Source organism: Trachurus japonicus, chromosome 19 (genome assembly GCF_045865225.1).
Source record: "Trachurus japonicus isolate A0001 chromosome 19, Traja_1.0".
In the NCBI taxonomy this organism is placed as follows: Eukaryota; Metazoa; Chordata; class Actinopteri; order Carangiformes; family Carangidae; genus Trachurus; species Trachurus japonicus.
The window spans coordinates 19933053-19956822 of NC_140925.1; the positions used below are offsets into that span (position 1 = coordinate 19933053).

The following is a 23770-nucleotide window of genomic DNA, read 5'->3' on the forward strand; positions in this document are numbered from 1 at the left end:
ATCAATCAATCACCTATTCAAACATCCAACAAATCAAATAGACTCTTTCGTAGCTAAATTTGTCACCTTTGCTAATCATCTGCTATCTCCTGGTTAATGCAGCAGGTTAATCAGATTTTATTTCTCAAGAATTGGGAATTGAACCAAATCAGTAAAGTGATTCATAAAAAACAGAACTATGAGCTGAAATGTGCTAAAAACCCTATGTGGAGCTGAGAGGTGGTGATTTGCTTTGGGTTTGTCCCTCTGAGTAACACATTTTTCCAAGTAACGATTTGACTCATATCTTTCTTTCTAAAAAAGATGAAGTGTGAAATTGATTTTCTGTCTATTAAATTAGTTAAATTTGAGCAAAACGATAAAGCAATGACTGTTAGCATTGTAGCAATAGCAACTGAATGCTGAATGCTGACAAAATGACAGATATAAAACGATGCTGTGTTCAAATTTCTCATTTAAGTAAAATAATAGATATATATGCAATTATTCAAACTCTAACCCTAGTATGACCTTTCATATTTTTGAGAGGGCATAGAAAACGTGTGAAACTGGCTAATTATGTGGTTTTTTAGCTTTAGCTTTAATTTGCCTTTTTGGAAAAGAGGCAAGGGGACTCATAGGACAATTTGCAAAAACACCAACAAACTAGTGGTATTTAATCATTTTTATGTCAGAGGTGTTTGTTCGTGCCACTCGCTGTGTTTAAACTAAACATGAAACAATTTCTAAGAGGCTAATTCTGAGATTAGAAATGCGAGTCGTGGCAAATCACTGTGAAAGAATGGAGATAGCTGCATCACTTTAAAGTTCTTTCTTTTTTTTCTTCTTACAATTCAAAAGCCTCAAACAAAGACATTTCTGGTTTATTTTAGGGGGAACAAACAAAACCCAGACGCAATAGCGCACACAGCTTGAGACAAGCTGAGTGATTGATGTGGCATCATTAAAACACACAGCTTCTCATTTTCTGACTCATTTCTACCAGCTCTGAACTTTGGCTGGTGCTGACAAGACATGAAGCATGGTTTCCTCAATGAATCTCAGGACTTTTATCATTTGTACTCGTCTGCAGGACACAGTCCAACATCCCTTAGAGCGGCAAGTAAAAGACTTGAGCTTTTTTTGTTCCCTTTGTTTTACTGTTATTCTTTAGAGGACAAAACCAGCTGTAATGATAAAAGTTCTTTTCCTTTTATTCAGTTGACTTTTAATTGCACATGTGTCATAATGTTTCCCCCCTCACCTCCCTTACTTTCAGTCTGACTCATATTCTTTCTCTATCTACATCTGCCAGATGTATGTGTCCAGTGTGTGTGTGTGTGTGTTACCTCATCCCACTTCCTGCTGCTCGTCTGGTGCAGAGCCACAGTCTCCACCTGTATTAGAGAACAAGGGGAGGTGAGGTGCCAGGTTACAAACGCACCCAATGTCACTGTGTCCGTTCTGCTCCCCTGCTCACCTCCACACAGCCAGCACAGCGTCCTCTGTCTCCCCCCTGCCTGCCTGCATACCTCACACACAGCCACAATGTCCATTTCTACAGAGCTGGACTGGAACACGACCTGATAAAATAATACCTACTACTTGTGTTGCCACTTCCCAGTAAAAACTACTTTGCAAGCTCAGTTCTTTAATCACTGATGGGTAGATACCAATAGAATCGTCCATTTTGCCAGGCAGGCTAATGACTAATTTACAGTGTTTCAAAGTGTTCCTCGGTGCAAACACTTTTCCCAAAACGTTCCTTTTTTATCTGTGGGTCAAAAAAGGCTGTAATATACGATACATCAAACCGGAGTCAAGTCAAGAAAACAACAAGCAGAACCAGACTCAGGGTGGGCGGCCTGCATCTTCCTCGTCCAAATTGGCTCAGGAGAGGAAGAGAGGCTTAAATGTTTCAAAGTTAAAGATGCCCTGTGGATCTTTTCTCATCAACAAAAGTAAAGTGTTTCTCATCAAAACCCGTCATGTGTTTCCTTGTGGCTGAACACACAGGTTGAAAACATTTCCTTCCTAGTAAAACATATCTGCAAAGCTTAACGAAGAAAATATTGAAATGGTTGCATCCATGTTGGCCCTGATGTCAGCCTTCTTCTTCACCAAGAGGCTAATAAAGATGACTAATAAACAGAATAAAGAGGCAGACAGACTGGCAACCTGTCCAGAATGTAGCCTACACTGCCTTTGCTCCAGACTCTGCATGGATAAGTGGTATAGCCAAATAATGGATGGATGGATGGATGGATGGATGGATGGATGGATGGATGGATGGAAAGCCAATTGGTGTCCCATGGAAGCTAGAAAGTGTCGCCTCATTTGTTTACATATAAATATTAAGGTCAAACAAATTTACCAGTGTACTAGAACTTTTAAGTGCTCTGCCGCTGCCGCCGCAGCAGCAGCTAACCAGTACAGTTATGTTTACACATGAGGCGAGACAGGTGTACCATCTGTGATGCAGTGTTGTGTCCACACCGTGCAATGACCCAGAAAACAACATCCTAGTTCAGTGTTGAGAGCTGCAACAACAGGCAATTTGCATATGCGCTTGTGTTTTTGGATGAACGTCGCTCCTTCCCTCCCGTACACTTATAGATAAACAGATAATGACGGCTTTTTCTCTGGCTGCAGGGCCGTTGCTAGGAATTCTGGGCCCCCTTAAAGAATACTAAAGTGGGCCCCTACCTCCTAACTTTTCCAGTTTTTTTTCTTTGACTACATAAGTATTATAATTTTTTATTTAGCCTACTTTATTTTGATGCTAATGCAGCATTACTATGAGTATTAGTCAGGGTCTTATGCAGAATAATTCAGTCACACAAAGATTAGACTGGGGTTTTTTATGGGCCCCACTGGGTGCTGAGCCCCTAGAATTATCATCTCCTTTCTCCCCTATACAACGGCCCTGTCTGGCTGTTGTAAACACGTTGTTTTGGAAGCTCTCTGGCTGTGTTGATGTCAATAGGATATGAATTTGTTTTGTTTACATGCACAGTTTGGAGTGAGGAGGAGGAACTGAGTGATTAAGGAGGAGTAGTGTCTGTTTTCTGAGCACCAGACTAAGAAAAGAGAGTCTAACTGGCTAAAGACTAACTGGCTGAATACGTAATGCAGCGCTATTATTATTGTATCACGTCTTCATTATTAAGAAATGGAGGCCTCGAAGTCTTCATTTGCTGGTTTTTATATACTGGGCCATGCTGCGCCGCTCTTGGACGAATCCCATGTGTTTTATTGCTGTTCCATGCTCGGATGCACCGCAGCGTTCGGATGCCAAGTTGTCAGCATTCAGCACCGGCTCTTACAAACACTCACACAGACTGGCAGAGTGGCACATGCAGTAATCAGCGGACGGGATCTCCCTTTATTTCCTGCACAGGGCAGGAAGTTGTCAGGAGGTGAGCTGAGGACATGGAGAACTCGGTGACCCTCCATTACCACCGGCAACACCAACACCACCACCACTACCACTGGCATGCGGGTGTGTATATATGTGTGTGTGGTGGGTGTTTATCTATGGAGACTGCATGTGTGTGTGTGTGTGGGCAGCTGGTGTTTGTTTGTGTTTACATCTAAAGAGCTGTGGATTCAGAGAGGCGAGGACATCGATGGCCGAGGAGCTGAACTCTCTCTTTCAAAAGCCTTTCCTCCTCTCTTCTCTTCTCCTCCATTTTGGCTTTCATCTGCGGCCCCCCTTCCATCTTTAGCCGGCGGAGCATCAGACGGGCTGCTTCGTTTCTGAGGCGCACGGAGTGAGAGACAGACAGATGGACGGATGGGAGAAAAGCAGGGAAAAGACGGAGAGGTTTGTAGAACATGATTTTATAGTCTGGCTGGGTGACTGTATTAAATCCGCCTGGCTGAGAGGTAGCCAAGCGTGAGATTACTATGCATCCATCTTCCTAGTGTCATTATTTAACACACTGGTTCGACGTGTCTCTCTAGTTCACTGCCCCACACACACACACACAACTATATGACTTTGTATCTGCTGAAACCGTAGCACAATTCACACTCTCCAGTAAACCATGCCTATTAGGTTGACATACAATATTTATTTAGGTTCACAAAAATGATAAGTTAATTATCAGGTAGTCCACAAATATTGTGGGAATGGTCTCATACAGTCATACAAGGGGGGAAACATACATGAGAAACCATTTAGGAACAGGCCCACCCGGAAACGTTCTGATTTAACCAAATAAAGTATGAAGCATGGAAAAAGGATGAACTCAAACATTAGTTTAGTCTAAATAATAAAAAGGAAGTTATTTATTCATTATTATATCCATAATTTTTTTTTCCTAATCATCTTTTTAAAAAAAGACCCTCAGCTATTCAAAATATCTCTTCTTAACTCTCTCTTCTTTTAGCGAATGTAAAAATAATCCAGACAGGACAAACTAAAAAAGGGGGCAGACCCTGCATTTAAAATATTGCCGTATATCAGGGTCATCCCTGAACTGTCCCTCAGCAGTGTCATTGGACCAGGGACTGGTCGAAACTAGAGACCTAAATGTTGTAAAAACCCCTCTTTAGTACAGTATCTGAGGGTATATATATACTGTGTATCTGAAAGTAGTCTGTAGTGTCCCCAAATAGCCTGTGGCGGGTTCCCAAGCTGCCCCACACCCATGTCCTCTTTTCTTTCATTATATCTAACGAGACACTTTGCTCTATTGCATTTCTTTTAGCTTTGGGAATAACACCCACCACCCCACCCTCAGTTAACCCCCCCCCCTCCCATAAACATGTCTCAACCTCATGTATGTTTGCTACAAAAGATGTTACACGTTATGAACACATCATGCAAAGTGGCAATTCTGTTTACAAAGATGGAGTAGTCGTGTTTTGTTTTTTTGTTGTTTTTAAATCTGTAGCCATTTTAGCTGCGTTTGATTCACTCTTTCCAAAAGAAAAACTGAAAAAAAAGAATCAAGCTGAAGTCCCACCCAAGTTCAAAGCCACCTCCCTTAACCTCTCAACAAAAAGAAACAACAATTAGCATTATAAACGATATTACATTAAACAATGATTTCTCATTTTTCTTGTAATAACCCAAATCTCCAGAGAAAAAAGTATACAGTGGACAGCTGTAGTCTGAGTCCAGGTTTAAAACTCTGTCAGGAAAAAGCCATTGCAGCGAAGATCAGTTAGCATCAACCCGAGTGGCTACTGCCTTTAAGAAAAAACCTTTAAAAACATGTCCTGTGTCGGCGGCGGCAATGGTTGGTTTAAGAAGAATCCCTGATTGGCTGAAAGAAGTCAGGTGACCACCAGGTGAGGTAAGAAAGTCCCACCTTTGACGATGGGGATGACAATATGGAGGTGTTTCCTCTAGATGCTAGTGTGTGCGTCTGTGTGTGTATTTGTGTGTGTCTGTGTGAATATATATATGTGTGTGTGTGTGTGTGTGTGTGTGTGTGTGTGTGTGTGTGTATACATTTTTGATTACAAACTTGACCACCCTCACATGCGTACACACTCACACTGAAGTGCGTGATGATTTTGAGTCAATCTAAAACACTGCAGTTCCTCTCTCCTCATGCAGCACAGACAGTCGCAGAAACACAGAAGACCAGTGACAAAAAAACACCGGCTGAAAAGATGAAAAAAAAAAAAAAAAAAAAAACACTAAACAAAAAAAAAACTGAAAATTAAGTTTGCTGCCTTGAATGTCCTTGAACATCACATAGAATCCTTGGGCGTGACAATTTTTTTTTTTCAATTTCTGTTTTTTTTTTTAGTTCAATAATATTTCTCTTATCTATGCATTTACTTAGGAAAAAACTAACAAAGATTTCAGTTGCTCTCTTATTACTATGAGTGTGCGTATCTTTTTTTTTCTTTTCTATTTTTGTATTGATGTTTGCATTGGTTTCTCCTCTTCTTAAATTGTCCACGTTGAGTTTTTCTTGGTTTGCGTAGTTTCCATCTCGTTTCATATCCATCCGTCTTTTGGGGAAAAAAAGACCAAAACCCATTTTTACCCACTATCACCTCCCACCCTTCCCCACCCTCCCCACTTTCATACCCCATTTCCTTCCCTCCCCGGGGTGGAAGGGGTGGGGGATTTTTCAGTCCCGTGCGGCCCTTCATCTCTCGGCCTCCATCGCTACACTAGCCTTCTGCTCGGCGCCGGCGTGCGGGTTAACGCCCGTGGGCCAGGCGGGGCAGGGCTGCGTGGGCGGCTGCCCCTGAGTCCAGAGTCCCTGTGGAGGTTGCGGCACATTAGGTACGTTTGGTGAGACCCCCCAGCCGCCGACCTGGGGGGGCGGGGGGGAGGTGGCCATGGAGGCGGCCATGGGGCTGCCGCCGCTGCCGCTGTTGAAGCTCTCGGACGCCTTCAGCCGTGAGAACATGGTCAACGCGTCCGGGAAGTTGGGGGGCGTCGCTGGTGTGTTGGCTGGGGTGCACATCTGGAAATGAGGAAGGACAGAGAGCAGTTAGGACAGGAAACTCAAGAAGACATAAATATTATATCTATATTCTATTATACGACTAAGTAATATGTTTGTTGAAATTTAAATTAATTTGCACTTCTTTTGCAATCAATAAATTCAATTAGTTAAATGTTGATTCTTCTTCTCTTTAGTTTTTGTAAGTAGAACAGATTGTTGTTTGGCTCTGGATGAATTTACAAACATTTTCTGACATCTGCTAATTTGTCATTCATAACTAAATTATCAGCAACAACTGTGATAATCCATTTTACCAAGTAACTTAAGCACCAAAAAACAACCAGTGCTCAGTTCCAGCTTTGAAAATGCAACCTGACACCATCTTGTGTGTATGACAACCAACTAAATATATCTGAGTTTTCAGTCTATTGATCACACAACAGAAATCTCCTTAGGCTGAAGGAAAATGTGATAATAGACAATATGGTTTAGCCAGAGAATTATCTGCTGACTGTTCAATAATAACGATTATTATATTTATTTTTATGATGAAATGTCAACTCCAGTTCCTTGATGTGAGGACTGATTTCTCCAGTTACGACATTATAAACTGGAAACAGATTTTTTTGTGTTACTGCTTTATAGAAACACTAGAGACAAAAACATTAATCTTCTCATTGAGACAATAATAACTAAACAGACAACATGTGGTGAACCTGCTGCTTCCAGCTGTGGTTTATGTCTTGTGACACAGCAGACACCACAGCCAGTTTCACTGAGACGACAATGAGTGGGGAAGCTGGTATCTCTTCCTCATGCACAACAGTAGGATTACCGTCACTGTGAAAACACTGAACCATTTGCAGGCGGTTTTGGCTCTTTGAAATCAGCTTAGACGCCTAAAATCCAGAGGAAGAGTCGTCTTCAGCTCGACACTCGTCAAACTACCCGATGTAGCTCAACTGGAAAAGAACAACATTGTTCCAGAAACGTCTCTCACACATTCAGGGGGCAGTGTTTAAAACATTTGGTTATTGCTTTAAAAGGAGGTGGGCTGTTGTGTGTATAGCTGAAGGGGAATTTAGGGGAATCCCAGACACGCTGCTTCCCCAGAGAGTCCTGATGATGACATTAAAGTCCTTTGTTTACATCCACTTCCTGTTTCAAGTACAATCTGATCTAGCAGGCTGGATGAACTTGGTCAGATTCAACAGCTAAATATTGCTGCATGAACAAAACACACACACATAAGGACACATATGGAGTCTCCTTGGCCTTGTGACACTCCCCTGTGCTCTGACCTGACCCACCCTCCTTTGTGCCAGTGCTGTTATTGTTCTGCTGCCAGGAGTTCCTTTTTGTGGCACACACAATACGCTCGCGTGCCAAAAACAGCTCTGCACCTACCACCTCGTCGCTGACGGGGCATGTGAACAACATGTTTGGCTGTTCCAACACGGTGCACCTTCCTCATCCTCATCCTCATCCTCACCGACACAGCTTCTCACCCACTGCCTCATGCCCCGCTTCCTCCTCTACCGCCCCCCTCTCCCCTCTCTCCTACGTCCATTTGTGATCAGGAAAACAACAACCTACTGTATTCCACAGGGAAGCAAAGGTGGAGCTATGTTTAGCCAGGAGACTTGCCATCTAAAAATAAGAGCCTGGGCTCAGAGGCTAACAGGGCCGGCACCTACATGGCTAAATAATCCTAAATCACCAAGCATAAGTAGTGGAAGAAAACAGCTTGGCATCTCTCAGGATTAGGATTTTGAAAGATCAAATTTTACTTATGATTCATGAAAAACTGACAGGAGAGAGTCGGGAGTTTGGATTCAAATTAAAACCTATGCACTGTTCAGTCTGCACCCAGAAACCTGCATATTGTTGTGCTTACTTTTATTGGATACTATTTCCCCTAAATGTCGTCAAAGTTGGATTTTTGTTTTCTTTACTAAAACATTGTGACAATGCTACTGTTTCAGGGTGTGTGTTTTCAGGGGGGGGGGGGGCAATTTTCTGGAATTGGGAGTCATAGGCTCCATGAATCAACGACTGGGAACAGCAGCTGCAGTCACACATGAACACTGGACAAAAAATGTTAACACACTGAAGAAGAGAGAGGGGGGGGGGTAAAAGAGGATGGAAAACAACAGTCCCATTGCTGACACCCAGATCTCAGGCTGACTTGTGCTATCTAATCTACCCTTGGCTCCGTCACCCACGATTCGCAGATTGAGGCACACGCAGCCTTTAGAAGAAGAAAAAAAAAAGTTAGGGTGTGTAATTAGACCACCTTGCCCCCTAAAAGTGCTGCGGCTTGCAGGCTCTGGATCCTGCGTATACGTGGTGGTCTGCCAAAGCGGGCCGAGGGGTTCTGTTATGAAAGGTAAGCGTGTCCACTGTGCTCTCTGACAGGAAACGCTGGCTCATGTCTCTGAGGCCGTTTCCTGCAGTAAAGAGACACCCTGGAATGCTGGAGTGACCTCTGTGATCCTTCCTGTTCTCGCTGGACGCCGGTGACTGCTGGTTGGATTTCTTAACCCTCGTGATGTGCGTGTGTGTGGTGCTCAGGTAGAAAACAATACACCGAGGCCCTCCTGCCTCTGTGGTTACAAGCCAAAAATGCTGACACATGACCTTTCAGATTGTCCACTGAGACCTTTGCGTCCGACTTACTCATCCATACACACACACACACAGATGAGCAGGTATAAATATAAGCCTGCACTGCAGTCAGCTAAAAGACCATACATTTCCACTTGAATGAGTTATCTTCACTTATAAAAACGGTGGACTAAAATAAGAAAAGACAACAGTGGGAGGCTGACAACAAAACTTCATAACACCTCGTGTGTGTCTCACAAACACTCCTCCACTCATGAAATAACACCACACAACCTCTAGGTGTCTGCATGTGTGTGAGTGTCTGCGCACAGGAGACCTTGGACGGAGTCAGGGACGCAGACGGTATCGACCCACAGGGAAGAGGATCAGGTCCAGAGACACAGTGCCAGGCTGTCAAGAGTTTGGATCTGACTGCTAATCTGACACTTTGTCACCGATACGAGCTTCAGCAGAGCCTCGAAAACTGTCAGCATCACCGTAAACTGGAGCACCGGTCCATTTAGAGCGAGGTCTGAAAGTATGAAACCACCTCCCTACCCTGCATACAGGACAAATCACATACAAATATACTGTAGGATCTATGTAATGTTTTTTTAAATACATTTTCAAGGTACAGCATTGTGTAAAAAACTGTCTGTTTGTCAGAGCAGTGAAAACAACACCTGAGGTGAAAAAGCGCTGCAGGATTTCCTCCACACAGATTAAAAACACAGCTCTGGTGCAGCGCAGTGAGGAAGCAGGTTAGTGTGTGTTTCCCCTTAGTGTGCGTTAAGCAGCTGAGTAGCAGATTAATTCTCGCTGCACCGAGGCGAAGGACAGAAGAGCGCCGCGAGAGCTGCAGACGCCCAAGCCGACGCGCGTGCAGTCGGAGGTTACAACCGGCTCTCAGGACAAACTGACGGACACGTGGGGCCGTCTGCAGCCAGTCACAACAGGACGGTTAATAATTCCTTTGAGAAAGTCACACACCCAACACACACACCTATCGAGGTAAAGAGTGTCTGCCGAGGGTTTGCAGTTGCGTCACATATACGCACAGGCAACACAAGGTGAGAGCCATGTGAGTATCACTGCAGGTTGTGTGGAGCTCGCTAATTGAATAGATCTGGAGGAAACCAGGTGAAGACAGGGACTGAAAATAATAGTCACATCATGGACACTTTTCTATTTCTTCCATAAACAGTTGAAATCTTTTCTATTCCAGTCCAGACAAATAAGATAAAAACAAACTAGTGTGGCAAATGAATCATGCGCAAAGACTGAGTCATTTATGAACATATTGAACACTTAAATTAGCCAGTTACTGATGAGTAAAGCCATTGTTGGGATAAACGCTGGCCTTGAACAGTTTCTATTAGTCATAATTTAAAAGAATATAGTTAGAGATTTGAGACTGGGGTCCAAGTTTGTTCAGATATAATAAAATAAGTGATAATGAGTCATGTAATATGGGTAGATTTTGTCTGAATAAAGACAAACTAGGCAGGAGAAGAGCCCAGCATAGCAGCTAGTGTTTAATCTGTTAGTGTGTTGAAGTTCAGTAAGGTTCAGGGACAGAGTCAGAGGTCTAGGAAGGTAAATGTGCTTTCAAATAGAGGTTACTGTGACTCAGTCAATCATTTCTGGTCTCTTTAAAAAAGATATACAGAGATAACATTTAAAATACTCTCATCTGTTAAGTCAGACAATAACAAAAGGATGTTTACAAAGTGTGGACCTCCATGACAGTGTGTGTGCAACTGCATGTAACAAACAGCAAGCATGTAACAGCAGTCATTAGCTACAGATCTGCAGATGGAGACACGGAGGAAATAAAAGACGGCGAGAGGCAGTTTGTGTTCAAAACAGAGCCGACAGAGAGAGGTTGTCATGGGGACGGTTGTTATGAGGAAGCAGGCGCAGATGATCTCCTGTCGACGGGCCGGGGCTGAGGCCGCGGCGGCCACCGGCCCCGTCCACCCTGCCTCTTCTTCACTGGCAGCGACCTGAGCCAGCGGCCAGGCTCCACAAACCTTAAACACTCCTCCGTTTGTGTACGTACGCGTCTGTGTGTATGTGTGCGCGTGTTTGTCCACAAACACAGATGAGCTGCAGTTATTTCCAGTCTAACCAACCAACCACATTCCTCAGAAACATCAAGTGTGTGTGTGTACGTGCCGGGCTGAAAAACAGAAGTGGTGCAGAGGGTCCAGGTTCTTCTCGTGACCCAGACTGACCTCCTGTATTGAAGGGTTTACCTCAGTGCTTCTACATCACACATAAAACACACACACACACACATGCTTATTAATCTCATTTCAGACTTTCTAATTGTTCCTGTCCAGCTGTTACAGGAATTTTAAACCAAATTTAGCAATAAATGAAATGTTTGTTTCCATGAATTTAGCTGAACCATACAAATAGATTTCCTATTTCCTAAGGCCATATTCAAGTAATTACAGGCTAATTACTGTTGTCTTGTGCCAGCTAATGTTGGCTATGTTTCATGCTCTCACACAAAGAAACCAATACAAAGGGGAAATCATTCAGGGGGGGAAACACAGATGTGACAGTTACAGTTAGATTTGATTTGTTTATATTTCACAATATGAGAAGCCTCCTTTGAACCAAGCCTGCATAATTATGTATTCAAACTCTGTCCCTTTGCTTAGACACTTAATAAAAATCTACTTTACATAAGCTTCAAAGGCTTTGCAGTGTTTCTATATTTCTGGTCGCCATCATCAAAACGTAAAAATCAGTACTCAGATGGAACCCCAGTTTCTTCCTCCTTCTGTGAACATTATCATGAACCCACAATGTGTCTGTTTTCTCTCCATTCTCTATCTTTCTCTCACTTCCCTATCCCATCTTCCCGTCTGAGGCTCGAGCAGTTCACACATTCTGTGTCTGAGCTTGAAGCAAACTGCGCTGAGAGATCTGTGAGACACGAGAACGACGGTGAAGCACGCAGCCTGGCATCTCCATCTCAGGCCCGCGATCTTATTAGAAAGGTGTTTCCTGTTGGGATTCTAAACTTTAATATGTTCAGTTGGAGGTGTGTGCAATTATCGCGACTTTCAGGACTGGATGTACTGTCTCTGTTATATTGTTTAAAAAAACACTGTTGATACAAAATTACACTTGCTTGACACTGAAAAAACAAAAATGTGATTATCAGGTCCAAAAAATTAGTAGTTCATTGTTCTGGACTTGCTTTAAGCCACTGATTTCACTTCTGAAGATTAGGAAATTTGATGTTTTATTCAAAACAACACATGCTGACAACGACTGGTCACAGAGGCTGTCAGGAAATATGTCTTCACTCCAGTAAGTCTATCAGGTTGCAAAGTAAAACAAGGTCGACGACTGCAAAAACAAGACTAAATCTGCACTGGTGGCTTGGCTGATGTAACTGTGCCACCAATCACGCACACTTCGCTTGGTTTTTTTTTTTTTCTAACCTCAAGGCAATGCAGAACATTTAACCGCCTACAGCTCAGCCTAAAATGTTTAGTTACACACACTGTAACAAGGTCTTGCACATGTTTCCAGACTTGTTACAGCTTGGCTATGACTTTGCCTTAAAAAGTGGCAGTCAACCGAATCAAATCACTCCTTATCTAAAAGAAGGCTCCATGCTACGGGAACATGACAATTGACAGGACACATCAAGTTAAGATATAACTACTGAACATCTTTCCACTGAAATGAACTTTCCATATTTTCTCAATGACCTCAGATGAATGTGTGGGATTCCTGGAATCACGTCTCTACATTGTTGTTGGACATCTACAGCTGCATTCCTCTCCTCGGTTTGGCTACACGGCGACAGGCCGTGTCGCGGTTCAACAAGCCTCGACTCTCCCTCTTTCTCAGCACTGCGGGGTCTCGGTGCTCATCTCCCAGCGACGTTAAATGACCTCATAACACTCGGCGAGAAGTTTTCCACTGAAAATGCTGAACTCATGACATCTCAGAGGTGTACAGCTGTGCAACTGCGAGGAGGGAAAATGTAATCACCCTCAAAACATGAGAAAGAGAAAAGGGAGTCCAGATTTAAAGATGAGGCAGAAATTGTGCTGTTAAGTGTTGGATTGTGTGGGAAGATGCTTTGGTTCAGACATCAGGTCTGAACTAGTCTTGGCTGCATTTACGTCAAGCATGCAGGAAATAGCTTGAGTGCATTATAAAAAATGTATTCTTTTCATTTGGTTTATTTGGGCATGTAGGAGCAATGCCATTCAAACCCAGCAACACCAACAATCTAGGTCTCATGTTTGCACTTAACAGTTTGTTAAAGCCAGTAACTCAGTGTGAGCCCCGATGAACAACATGCAGATCTCTGATTGCTATTAAGTAGTCACAGCATGAAAGCCAAGATTAACAAGATAAACTGATGAAACTTGGCCACAACATGATATGAAACATCTCCACGATCTATCAATTTACTGGAAAAGTCCGGAGACAGGTCTGTTATGTCTAGCTATGGCTGCAGAAACTGGAATTGGATGTTTTGACTCCCATATGCCGAGCTGTATCCTCAACAGATGACAGTTTACCAAAACTGTGTCCAATAAACATGCTACTTGTGAGTCCAATGTGACGTCCAATTACTGATGTTCAAGGGCTGATTTGTTTGCATTTTGGCAGCGTGACGGTAAGTGAACCACTGCCAGATGATACAAGATAAACCTTGCCATTTTTGGATCCAACCAAAAGCATAAAACAGGTGCTGAAACAACATGGAGGCACAAGGACAGAGGATAACAGAAGAGCAGAGAGGACGGAGGCTGCGTTAACTGTACATCGTTCCTTCTGCCTGTTAAATTTTTTAATAGAGTGCTCTTATGGTGTGTTACATGTAGCTGAGCACTGTTTTGTTGTTGTTGCTGTTGGGAGAAGCAGCTCGAGCTCTGCAGCTGGATCCCAATGCAACCATGACCTACTAACAAGCATAGCATGCTGTTTGCCAACCATAACAGAGATAATGACTAATCATATTTGGTAATAATAAGTAATACTTATATGTATTAGTATTTTTGAGAAGGTAAAATTAAATATTTGTATTGTTTTATTGCTTCTTGAAGTGATTTTTAGCTGAATTTAGCTTTAACTTGAATTGAAACAAAGAAACACAAACCTGTGTATGTATCTACTCTGCACTTGACATCACATGATGTGTTGTTACATACGAAGATATATTTGTAGTTTTAAAAACCAAAATCAATCTCAGTGTAGTTTCACATCTCTCTCTGGCTCTGACAACAGGTCAGTCAGCCAATCCAAAGAGAGGTGGCTCTGAGCCTCTCTTCTGATTGGCTGACTGTTATCTGGGTGATTTAACAAAAAAATACATCAAGTTGAGGAAAAAAACTCAGAATTAAATAAAACTGAGTGTATAATAACTAAGTAATCACGATTGAGACCTTCTACAAATGATTTCAGTATATTGTTGGCATATTGAAATTTGTCAGTTTACTGTTTTAACAGAGGATTTGTCAGGTTGGAAATAATGGAAATAAGTTTGTTTGCACATTTCAGACAACCTTCATGCTGAAATTCAGGTTCCTTACTGTGAAGAGGTAAACTAAACATCACATTATCTCATCTTACGGAAACCAGACAAGGAACTCCTGTGTTACTATACCATCACACAGCTCACCAACATGGAGTTGACAGGCAGGTTTCATGGGAGTGGCTGGATGTCAGAACTATATGTTTCTTTCCAAAACAAAATGAAGGGGGGTGACAGGTGCTACTGAACGTTTCAAGTGACCCTCCCCTCGCCTCCTCCCCCCCTGACCTCTCACTGCCTTGACTTCATCCCCCCTTGCAGCAGCTGAGTCTGTGTATGTCTGTGTGTGAGTTAATATTGTATACACGCAGAATTGGAGCTCACAGGGGACTCGGTTGATCATTAGCCGCGCTGTGCTGTTTTCATGTGTATTCAGACACTGTATATCTAAGGGAAGGAGAAAGAAAAACACAAAAGACAGAAGCTATGACCAAAAAAAGAACTGAAACACAAAAAGAAAACAGCTAAAGTCAGAAGATAGGAGAACCGGGACTGAGCGGAGCATGTGGTCATTTTTGACCAACTGCACACACTGCACTGCTCACAACAATGGCTAGGGGGCTAACAATAGGTGTTCAGTGGCCCACTCGTATCTAGAAAAAGGGGTTTGGCTTGTCGACTGGTAACAGGCTGGCAACAGAAACTACTAGGCCAAAGGTCAACCTGAGGGAGAACAACATGCGGTTACGATGCAAACATTCAGCTTCTGCTTGCCAAAACATATATTTCTTAAGGCTATATAAACATGGCGGATCAAATTAATTTGTCTTTCACCTCACATGCCACGCACGCTTTCTTAGAAGCGGCAGTTTTCAATTTCAAGCCGACCCACTGAAGACTATCTGAAAGGAGTTTTTATTTTTAAATCTCAAATGAAAATGTTAGTGTTGCCGTCACAAAAGGCAAATTGAGTAATTCATCGGAGACAGCAGCATACACAATCCTGACTGAAGCGTTTGCACAGATGATAACAAATGATAGAATGGAAAAAAAGACAAATAGTTGGTTGTTCCAGGAGATTTCTAAATTCAAATCTCAAAGGTCAAACGCTGCTTTCTCAAATCCAAATAATTAAATGGGTTATATGCAGGACAAACTCTACCCCTCTGGTGATAGATGAGGAAAACTGCATATATATTTATATACACACACACAAGGCTATAGAAGGTGACAGCACAGGAATTATAGGACAAGGTACCAGTGGGCCATGGAGCTCACAAGTCAGCTGACGTGAGCCTGACTACAGTGCAACAGCTAACCTGAGCAAACAGGCCAGGCAGACATAATGTTACAACCACCTCTCTTTATGCCACAGACAAGGCTCCCATGTGCTGCTTGTGTTTCCTGAGCCATGGGCCTTACCCCATGTGTGTCTTTGAGTGTACTCAGTGACTCCAAGAATCAGTGTGAAACCCAATCTAACTCCACCGCTCATAAACACATCTGGTCCTTGCAGCCATCCCACATGGATTCCCATTCCCTGAGTCCCTTGAGCCAAAGTTCCTGTGTGTGTGTGTGTGTGTGTGTGTGTGTGTGTGTGTGTGTGTGTGTGTGTGTTTGTGTATGTGTGTGTGTCTGTGTGTGTCTACTCTGCACACATGGCTTTGTGTGTGTGGTTAGGGTTCTGGGAAGCTGTGCTCCTGGAAACATGCAGGGCAACACGCTGGAACACGCAGAGCACAGGCCAAGCCTCTTCAGATGTGGCGGACTGCTTGGCATGGCTGTGTAACACACGGGTACACATGCGCACACAAACACACACACAGATTCAGGCACACTTGCATGCGCACCCATTAACAACATTAACAGATCTAGACATGTATAACTCTGAAATGTGAGACACCCTGCTGCATGCACACTTAGGGTACTATTACTGCACACACATCACATTCAAATACCCAAACACTGGGAAAAAAATTAACTGGATTTCACCTCACTCTGCACTTAATCACTTCTGTAAGTGAAGTCTGTCGCAGGACAGAGAACACCTTGTCTGTGTCGTGGCACGGACACAGAGCAGCACTGTTTTAACCCGGGTATTGTGTCTTCTAATCAAATACCTGGCATTGCCCTGCTATTAGCTTCCTCGCTGCCATCTGAGAATTCAAGTGCCCTTTATACTTTAGTTAGCTTCAGTCCGTCTGTGACAAACAGAAGCACAGACAAAGAGAGAAAGAGGAGTCGGCCATCTTGTCATGGCTTGATGATTTATGAAGGTAATTATACCTTTGCTCTTCAGTATGGGCACACCACACACTTCAAATCTCAGGCAGAAGAGATCTTACATGAATGAGAAAAGTTTGGATTTCTAGGAATCCTTTTTTTAAGCCACACCCGCACACCAAAACCAAAATGTTTGCAGTTACAAGAAACACACACGCACACACACACACACACCAAACCCTCCGCCTTTCTCTTAGTGGGTGTTCATATTGCCAGGAAACAGCCTTTAATCTGCCTCACGCCCACTTTTATCACTTGCCCTCTGCGATGCCCAATGCTATTCTGCAACGTCACTGTACCCGAGGTAAGTCGGCGCTGGCTGAACGTTGCCCTTCATAAAAAATCATACTTTCATTCACCCTGTGTGTGATTCCAGTGACGAACAGCGATTACAGCACAATAAAAGAAGCGCTGGTTCAAAGCGTGGAGCTGTTTCTCCATGGTTCTGTGGGCAGCAGAGTGTAGGGCTAGGCCACGGCCGTGTTTCGGCGGTAGGGGTAAAACACTAAAACGTCTTTGAATGGATACAGATGAGACGACTTACAGCTTTAGCTAATGGGCTCATCTGAATAAGGAAAAGAGCCAGAGCCACATAATCAGGATGATATTCCTTACAGTTTAATAGGACTCAGCACATGAGGGTGTGTCTGGTTTTACTTCAGTACACCAGAACAAGAGGCAGACATACAGTGAGATATGATTCAAGAGGGAAAGGAGAAAATGAAATATTTCTTGAGAACATGTTTTATTGCCCTGACCTACTAAAGACAACATACTTTTCAACACAGTGCTGATGTCACTGACTGCAGGCCCGCCGCATGATGACCTCGCTGCTATTTCTTTATTAGCCATAACGCTGACAGAAATTACATGCGTAAACTAGGCTTTGTGGCTTAGTTAGTTCATTCCCTCGGCTTAGTCACATGATGGGGGTCACATGTTCCCAAACAGCAGTGGAAGTCATCCAGCTGGGCTACTTCCTCCTCTTTGTGGTCACATGAGGATTCATTCACTTTATTGTGGCTGTATGCACCACACATGGAGAGATATAAATCATGGAAACACTGACATTAGTTTGAGCGTACAATGATGTGTCAGTGTTTTTTCCTTCCAAATTCACAGAGACAGCTGAAGACAGGCAGCTGATACACTGTCCAGACTGGATCATCATGACTGAGAAAACCATTTACCGAAGTTGCTCATGCGCACAATACACCATTAATGCTCAGGAAATCTGTCTTTTGTGTTCAAGAAAAAACATTTAAGGGTAGTTTCACTTACAAATGATATGTGGTTTTCTGTGTAGCATTATTCTGCATTGAGGTGTCGGTGTAAACGTGGAAGAGAATTTTGGGCAGCTGGTGTTTCAGCTGTGTAACGGGATATTGTAAACAAGGTATCAGAAATAGCTCAGACTTTACATAGTCGATCCCTTAAAGAAGAGTTTGGGATATCCCCCAAATACGGATGAAAACAAACAAAGACAGAGGTAAACGAATAATAATTTCATAAGAGAGCACCAAACAGCCAGAAGCAACATAAATACTTGCATTCCAGTTGTGAGCGAACATGCTGACACTCTGTTGTGAATGTGGCAGCTGCTTCGAGAACGAGGTTAAAACAAGTGGACGAGGGCAGGACAGGATGATAACATTTTCTAACAAGGAATATGAACAGCAAATTGAATTTTAGAGCCTCATGGTTTGTGTCTGTAAACAGAGAGAGAGAGAGGGGAAGAGATGAGTGAGAGAAAGAAAGAGAGTGAGAGTGTAGAAAGTGAAAAAAATGAGACAGGGTGCTGTGTTTTAAAGTTCTACCGGCTCCCTTCTGCTGTGAAAGGGTCCATTTTGGGTCGGTATGAACGTTGCATCCTGTAGGAATGTGGTGTGGTTGCAGTGTTTGTATGGGCAGGGTGTGTGTGGGGGAGAAAACTGGGAGTAGACGGGGAAGGGTTGAGCATAACCCAGAGCCGAGGTTGGACTGAGCTTATGGCCTGGGTATCCATCATGGAACATAAGATGTAAGCTTCGATGACTTCATCCGCAAACAAGAAGATGACCTGATAATATTTTCAAGGCAACGCTGAACGCTCACATGTGGCTAAATCCTACATGGTATAAATAAACACATAATAAACAGTCTTAAAAACGTGTCCCCTCGGTCTGGGATTGTTAATGACAAGAGCTTTAGTTACCCTGGCATTCACTGCATTATACAAAACAGTAATGGTGAGTGAACCCACTATTTGATATTTGATACAGGTTATAAACATGTGACATAAAAAGCATAAATAACGCATTAAGATATTCCTTTATTCATCCCATGCTGGGGAGAATTACAATTGACTGTTTAGTTTAATGCTAACTTCTACATTTCCTAACCAGACAAACTTTTGTTTAGAAATGACAGATATTTATAAAACAACTGCACTTTTATTGATCCAAGACAGTCTCTCTACTATGACGCCGGATTTAGATGGGAAAGTGATTTTGGTACCCCTCATTCAAGGCTCGTACATTATGCTTGGGCCTCAAACACAATAGCATAAACCAGCTCACTGAGCAGCGTCAAACAACTAGCTGACCTACATGACGTCCTAACCTGCCATGCTGCCAAGAGCTGAATGTCTATGGGCTAACTCTGGGGGCTGTTGGGGTCGGGGCGAGGCCTCTTGCCAAAATAGCAATCTCAAGGATGAGTTCAGCTTGTGTTGTAATTCAAAACACTGATGCAACCTCATGTAAAACAGAACTGTAACCAAGTGCTGTTCATGGTCCCTCAAAACTGAGGAGAGACAGAGAGAGAAAGAGAAAGGGAGTTAAGAGTGAGAGCGAGAGCAAGAGCAAAGTGGATTAGATTTGTATACCAATGAACACTGTGGCCTGATAATCTGCAGCAAGGTTGGACACGCTGCCCTACTGTAGTACTGTTGTGACTCACACAAACACCCACTCGGTGCATGCAAAAAAAAAAACATACACATGCATGTAAAGTACGCAAGCCAAACAGAGATGAGCGCACGAGTGCCAGCATAATGCAGAAAAAAAAGGGAACGTCAACTTGTGATTATGCAAGAGCATGCCGAGAACAATGACACCACGAGCACACGAAGGTGCTCTGCAATCTGACTTTCATTATTCAGTGTCTGCAGCGATCAAGCTCAGCCCTATTTGGCAGGTAGTTTACTCTCTAAATTAAAGTGACACATTTCATGAGCTAAATAGAGGATGAGATGCTCTTATTTACTGATCTGATGTTAGGAAATCTGGCTTTATTTCTCCTAATAAAGCTGTAATAGTAGTGATTCATCTCACTCTCCGAGCCATTTCTATCATTGCTGACTGGCAATACTGCGCTAACGATATAAAAGGCACACTCACACACTCGCACAACACAATAAAAATCGAATCCTCTTTTCCCCCCTATATAGTCTTTCTCACTTTTCTCCAGAAACGCAAAGCCAAGAATGATAAGCGTTTCGATGGTCGTCTCTGCCACAGTGGGTCAAACACACACACAGTGGGTGAGCTTTGAGTGAGCTAAAATAAATGATCAACAATCCCCCCCACCCCTCCAAATCCCCTAACATCCACATCAGGCTCTTCCAAAAGGCAGCTGTTGCTGGATGCTGCCATGCATGCAGCTGCAAACAAAGGCTTGTGTGCTGCCAAAGTGGGCTGCTGCTAAAAGCCCAAATACTGCTAGTGTTTCATAATGTCCAACCCCTGTCTGTGTGTATGTGTGTGGAGAGTCCCCAACGGCCCTAACGCCTTCCAGCTTCCTCCTCTCCGATTTGTCTGGTCCTAAAAGTCTCAAGTCAAACTGTGTCGTGTCGGGGGCTGTAACAACCCAATCAGGGTGAAACAACTGAATTACCCAAGGCAATTGCAACAGCACAAGGGTCTATTTGTGAGAGGTAGCTGTCTTCTTCCTGGAATTAGACTTTTCTTTTCTCTATTACCCAGAAACTGCATAAAAAGGGGGATCCTCCTTTGGTTAAGCACAGTGGTTGATGCAATGAAAAATGCGGAAATTCCTATATTTACATCTATCATTCCCTCTCCCTTGACTATCCATGAGAGTGCACACAGTCTCTATCCCCCCCCCCCCCTTCTCTCTCTCTCAGTTGAGTGTGGCTGCTGCTGCATGCCTGCCTGTGTGTTTATTTCTGGAAGCTCACAACATGGCCGACATGTGCTTTGTTATTGTTAGTACAACATCATTCCTCCTGGCCTATAAGGGCTGGTTTGTCGGCCCACATCCCACCCAATGCAACATAGTACCCTTAAAGAAATAGCATCATGCATCAAATCATGTTTAATAATACATATGAATTACTAGTGTAAGAGTATATTGTCACAACACCCTCCTCCTCGCACTCACCATTTGATGATGATGGCCATATGGAATATTTGTTTCTTGAAAAAAGGCACTGAGGGCAGTCTATAACAAAAACACAGAAAAGATTAATTAGATTTTGACAGACTGTAGCTGTATTAAACACAGCTAAAGGCGAATAATGCAACCAAACGTCGCTCATGTGTGTTGATACAAATAAAAACCCAAACAATACACCCGCCTGCGACGAAATGTTTCGAGCTGAATCTATATTGGGTTCACCGCAGACCAAACAATAATGTATCAGACTACTGTTTTGTAGGCTAGTCGATACAACACGGCGGTCATCTTTATTGCGTAATAGCACTCGCTGGCCTCGCCTGTTCACCGCTGTCATGTGTCGGATTATAGTATTTAATCTAGAGTAAAGTCTAATTGGATATGCAGGCTGTACGCTTCGCCCTACTGCATGACTCTGTGTGTCCCCTACTGATTTAGTCCCGGCTAAAGCAAACATGTGTCCACTTTAAAATAAAAGCAAAAGTTGGTGGCTTTGAAGTGGACCGAGTCCGGGCCATATCAATCAGAAACATAGCTAACACTAACGCTTTGTTTTGTGTTGAATTAGAGGATTAAAAAAATAAAAAATAAAAAAAAGTGGTGAGAGGCAGACAGGCGAGGTCCGGTAAAAACTAACGGTCGGTCAGATATAAACATTGGCTGTGTGGCTAAAGACACCGAGCCGACACCGAGCCCAACGGTTCTCTGTTTTCTTTTACCTCGAACTGCCAATGTGCCGCCTGCAAGAGCTGCTTCGCCTGGTCTGCCGCACAACCCGCCGTCAGGACGAACTGGTTAATCATGACTTGATGTTTGAGTTCATCCATTTTCGACGAAGCCCGTGTCCTACTCGCGGCGGCTGGCTCTGAAGCAGACTTTCGACCGTTTTTCCTCTCTTTCTTCACTCTAGTTGTATTCCGTCCCTCTGCTTCAGTCGTCCACCATTACAGCCGGTTGAGCAAACACAAATATTTACTGTAGGAGCGGTAGTGGAAGGAACATGACGTGATTGACAGGAGGACGCAGCCAATCAGGAGAGAGCAACGCCGGTGGGATTTGTATGCTGCAAACCGAGGGTCTCGGCTCGGCGTGTCTTTAGCCGTCTGACGAGGCGTAATGTGGATACTTAAAGACACATTAATCGAAAATAGTTAACGGCAGCGACTGTTTTTAAAACTACGGTGCACGCGTGGCGTTGAAATTGCCGCAAGGGGGGTAAATGCCCACTCGAGGAATCCCAGAAAAGGTTTGTTTTGGACTACAACTCCCGAGAGCACTCGCTTTGTTTGTAAAGCTCAAGAAGGCAGACTTTTGTGAATGACGGCTGCTCTCGTCCAATTCCCAGGCGCGCTGTGTCACTATCTTGCCAAATATGGTAAACAAATCCACCATCGCCAATTACATCGCTCGGAGTTAAGTTAGGGACAGCCGACGGCTATGGGTGCACATTCAAAAGCGCTACATCTATGCCTCCTCTCATAAAACTGCCTGTGTGTTTGTGTCCTACCAGTGCTGCTATCTATTTATCCGCGGACTGCGGTGGTACTACAACCCTGTCTCATAACCATCTCTCCTTTGTTGTAGTAACAAACGGAGAAACAGACGTGCTGCAGAAATGAATTGCAGGGAAATTCCACTGAGGTTCACACCACACCAGGTTAGATACTGAGTGACACAGGTTTCAATATAAAACAACATTGTAATAGTGTAATCGTATATTAGCTTTCATCTCCTGCTTCATTCTAGATCTCCGTTGCATCATAGCGGTTAGGCCTTGTAGCCTAATTATAAATGACTGAAATGAATGAGCAAATTTGTCAGTAGCCTATGTGTGATTTTTTTTTTTTTTTTTTTTTTTACATGGACGGAATACAGTCATTTGTGACGTCTTGCACCTGACAGACAGTGCATGAATAATAGGCCATCAAGAGTTGCACTGAGATAATATTAAATACCTCTCGCTTGTTTTATTATATTTGAAAATACCCTGTTACTGTAAAGTCAAAAACAACCTACTTTTCCATTTACCATTTCCATTTTAAGGATTAGGGTCAGTGAAGGAATAGCCTATCTAGGTTTCGAAAGAATCGTTTTTTATGAGCAGGCTGTGTGTAAAATGAGCCCCCAGATAGCTTTGAGTTGTGGCTAACTGTAAACTGTAAACACTCTTTTATCAATGGCATGTTTGTAGCAACTATGGCCACAAACATGACATATAGCCGAGGAAAGATTGAAATGAGAGACACCTGCTGGTGGAAAGAAGCAACTGAGCATTTACTGTAACACTAGGTGAATTTCAGGTCATTATCCTCCAAGGTAATAAATTCATATTTTACATTACTTAGTAGGCTATATTGGGGATTTCAGAGTAGCCTACATATTTATATTCTATTATAACTTTTGGTGTAGTCTGGGTACTGCTTCATTGGTGTCACTTATTTGCACTTACCTTGATTTAAGGACACTACCTTTCAATCCAGTCAAAGGGGGGTAACAATCAATTTTAACCAGCATTCCTTATGATGATTAATGTACAATATCTGAGGAGCATTCAAGACATCTA

The 23770-nt window shown here is 43.1% G+C and overlaps 1 protein-coding gene across 1 annotated transcript; it reads right to left on the bottom strand.

The window, feature by feature from the left end:
• Nucleotides 1-4035: 4035 nt before the first annotated feature.
• On the bottom strand, nucleotides 4036-22219 carry ubald1a (UBA-like domain containing 1a). The gene is made up of 3 exons (XM_085762555.1): nucleotides 21927-22219; nucleotides 21193-21252; nucleotides 4036-6419 (listed from the first exon to the last, which is right to left on the bottom strand). The coding sequence occupies exons 1-3, from the start codon at nucleotides 22032-22034 to the stop codon at nucleotides 6096-6098; spliced, it is 492 nt and encodes a 163-aa protein (XP_085618681.1). The 5' UTR covers nucleotides 22035-22219; the 3' UTR covers nucleotides 4036-6095.
• Nucleotides 22220-23770: the final 1551 nt, after the last annotated feature.

What these genes read in the sequence shown, in the direction of transcription:
- ubald1a (XM_085762555.1), bottom strand. Translation starts at nt 22,034, where the DNA reads ATGGATGAACTCAAACATCAAGTCATGATTAACCAGTTCGTCCTGACG. An exon ending in CGGCACATTGGCAGTTCGAG is followed by an intron (nt 21,253 to 21,926) that starts GTAAAAGAAAAC and finishes TTTTTGTTATAG; the next exon opens with ACTGCCCTCAGTGCCTTTTT. An exon ending in ATGGCCATCATCATCAAATG is followed by an intron (nt 6,420 to 21,192) that starts GTGAGTGCGAGG and finishes CCTCATTTCCAG; the next exon opens with ATGTGCACCCCAGCCAACAC.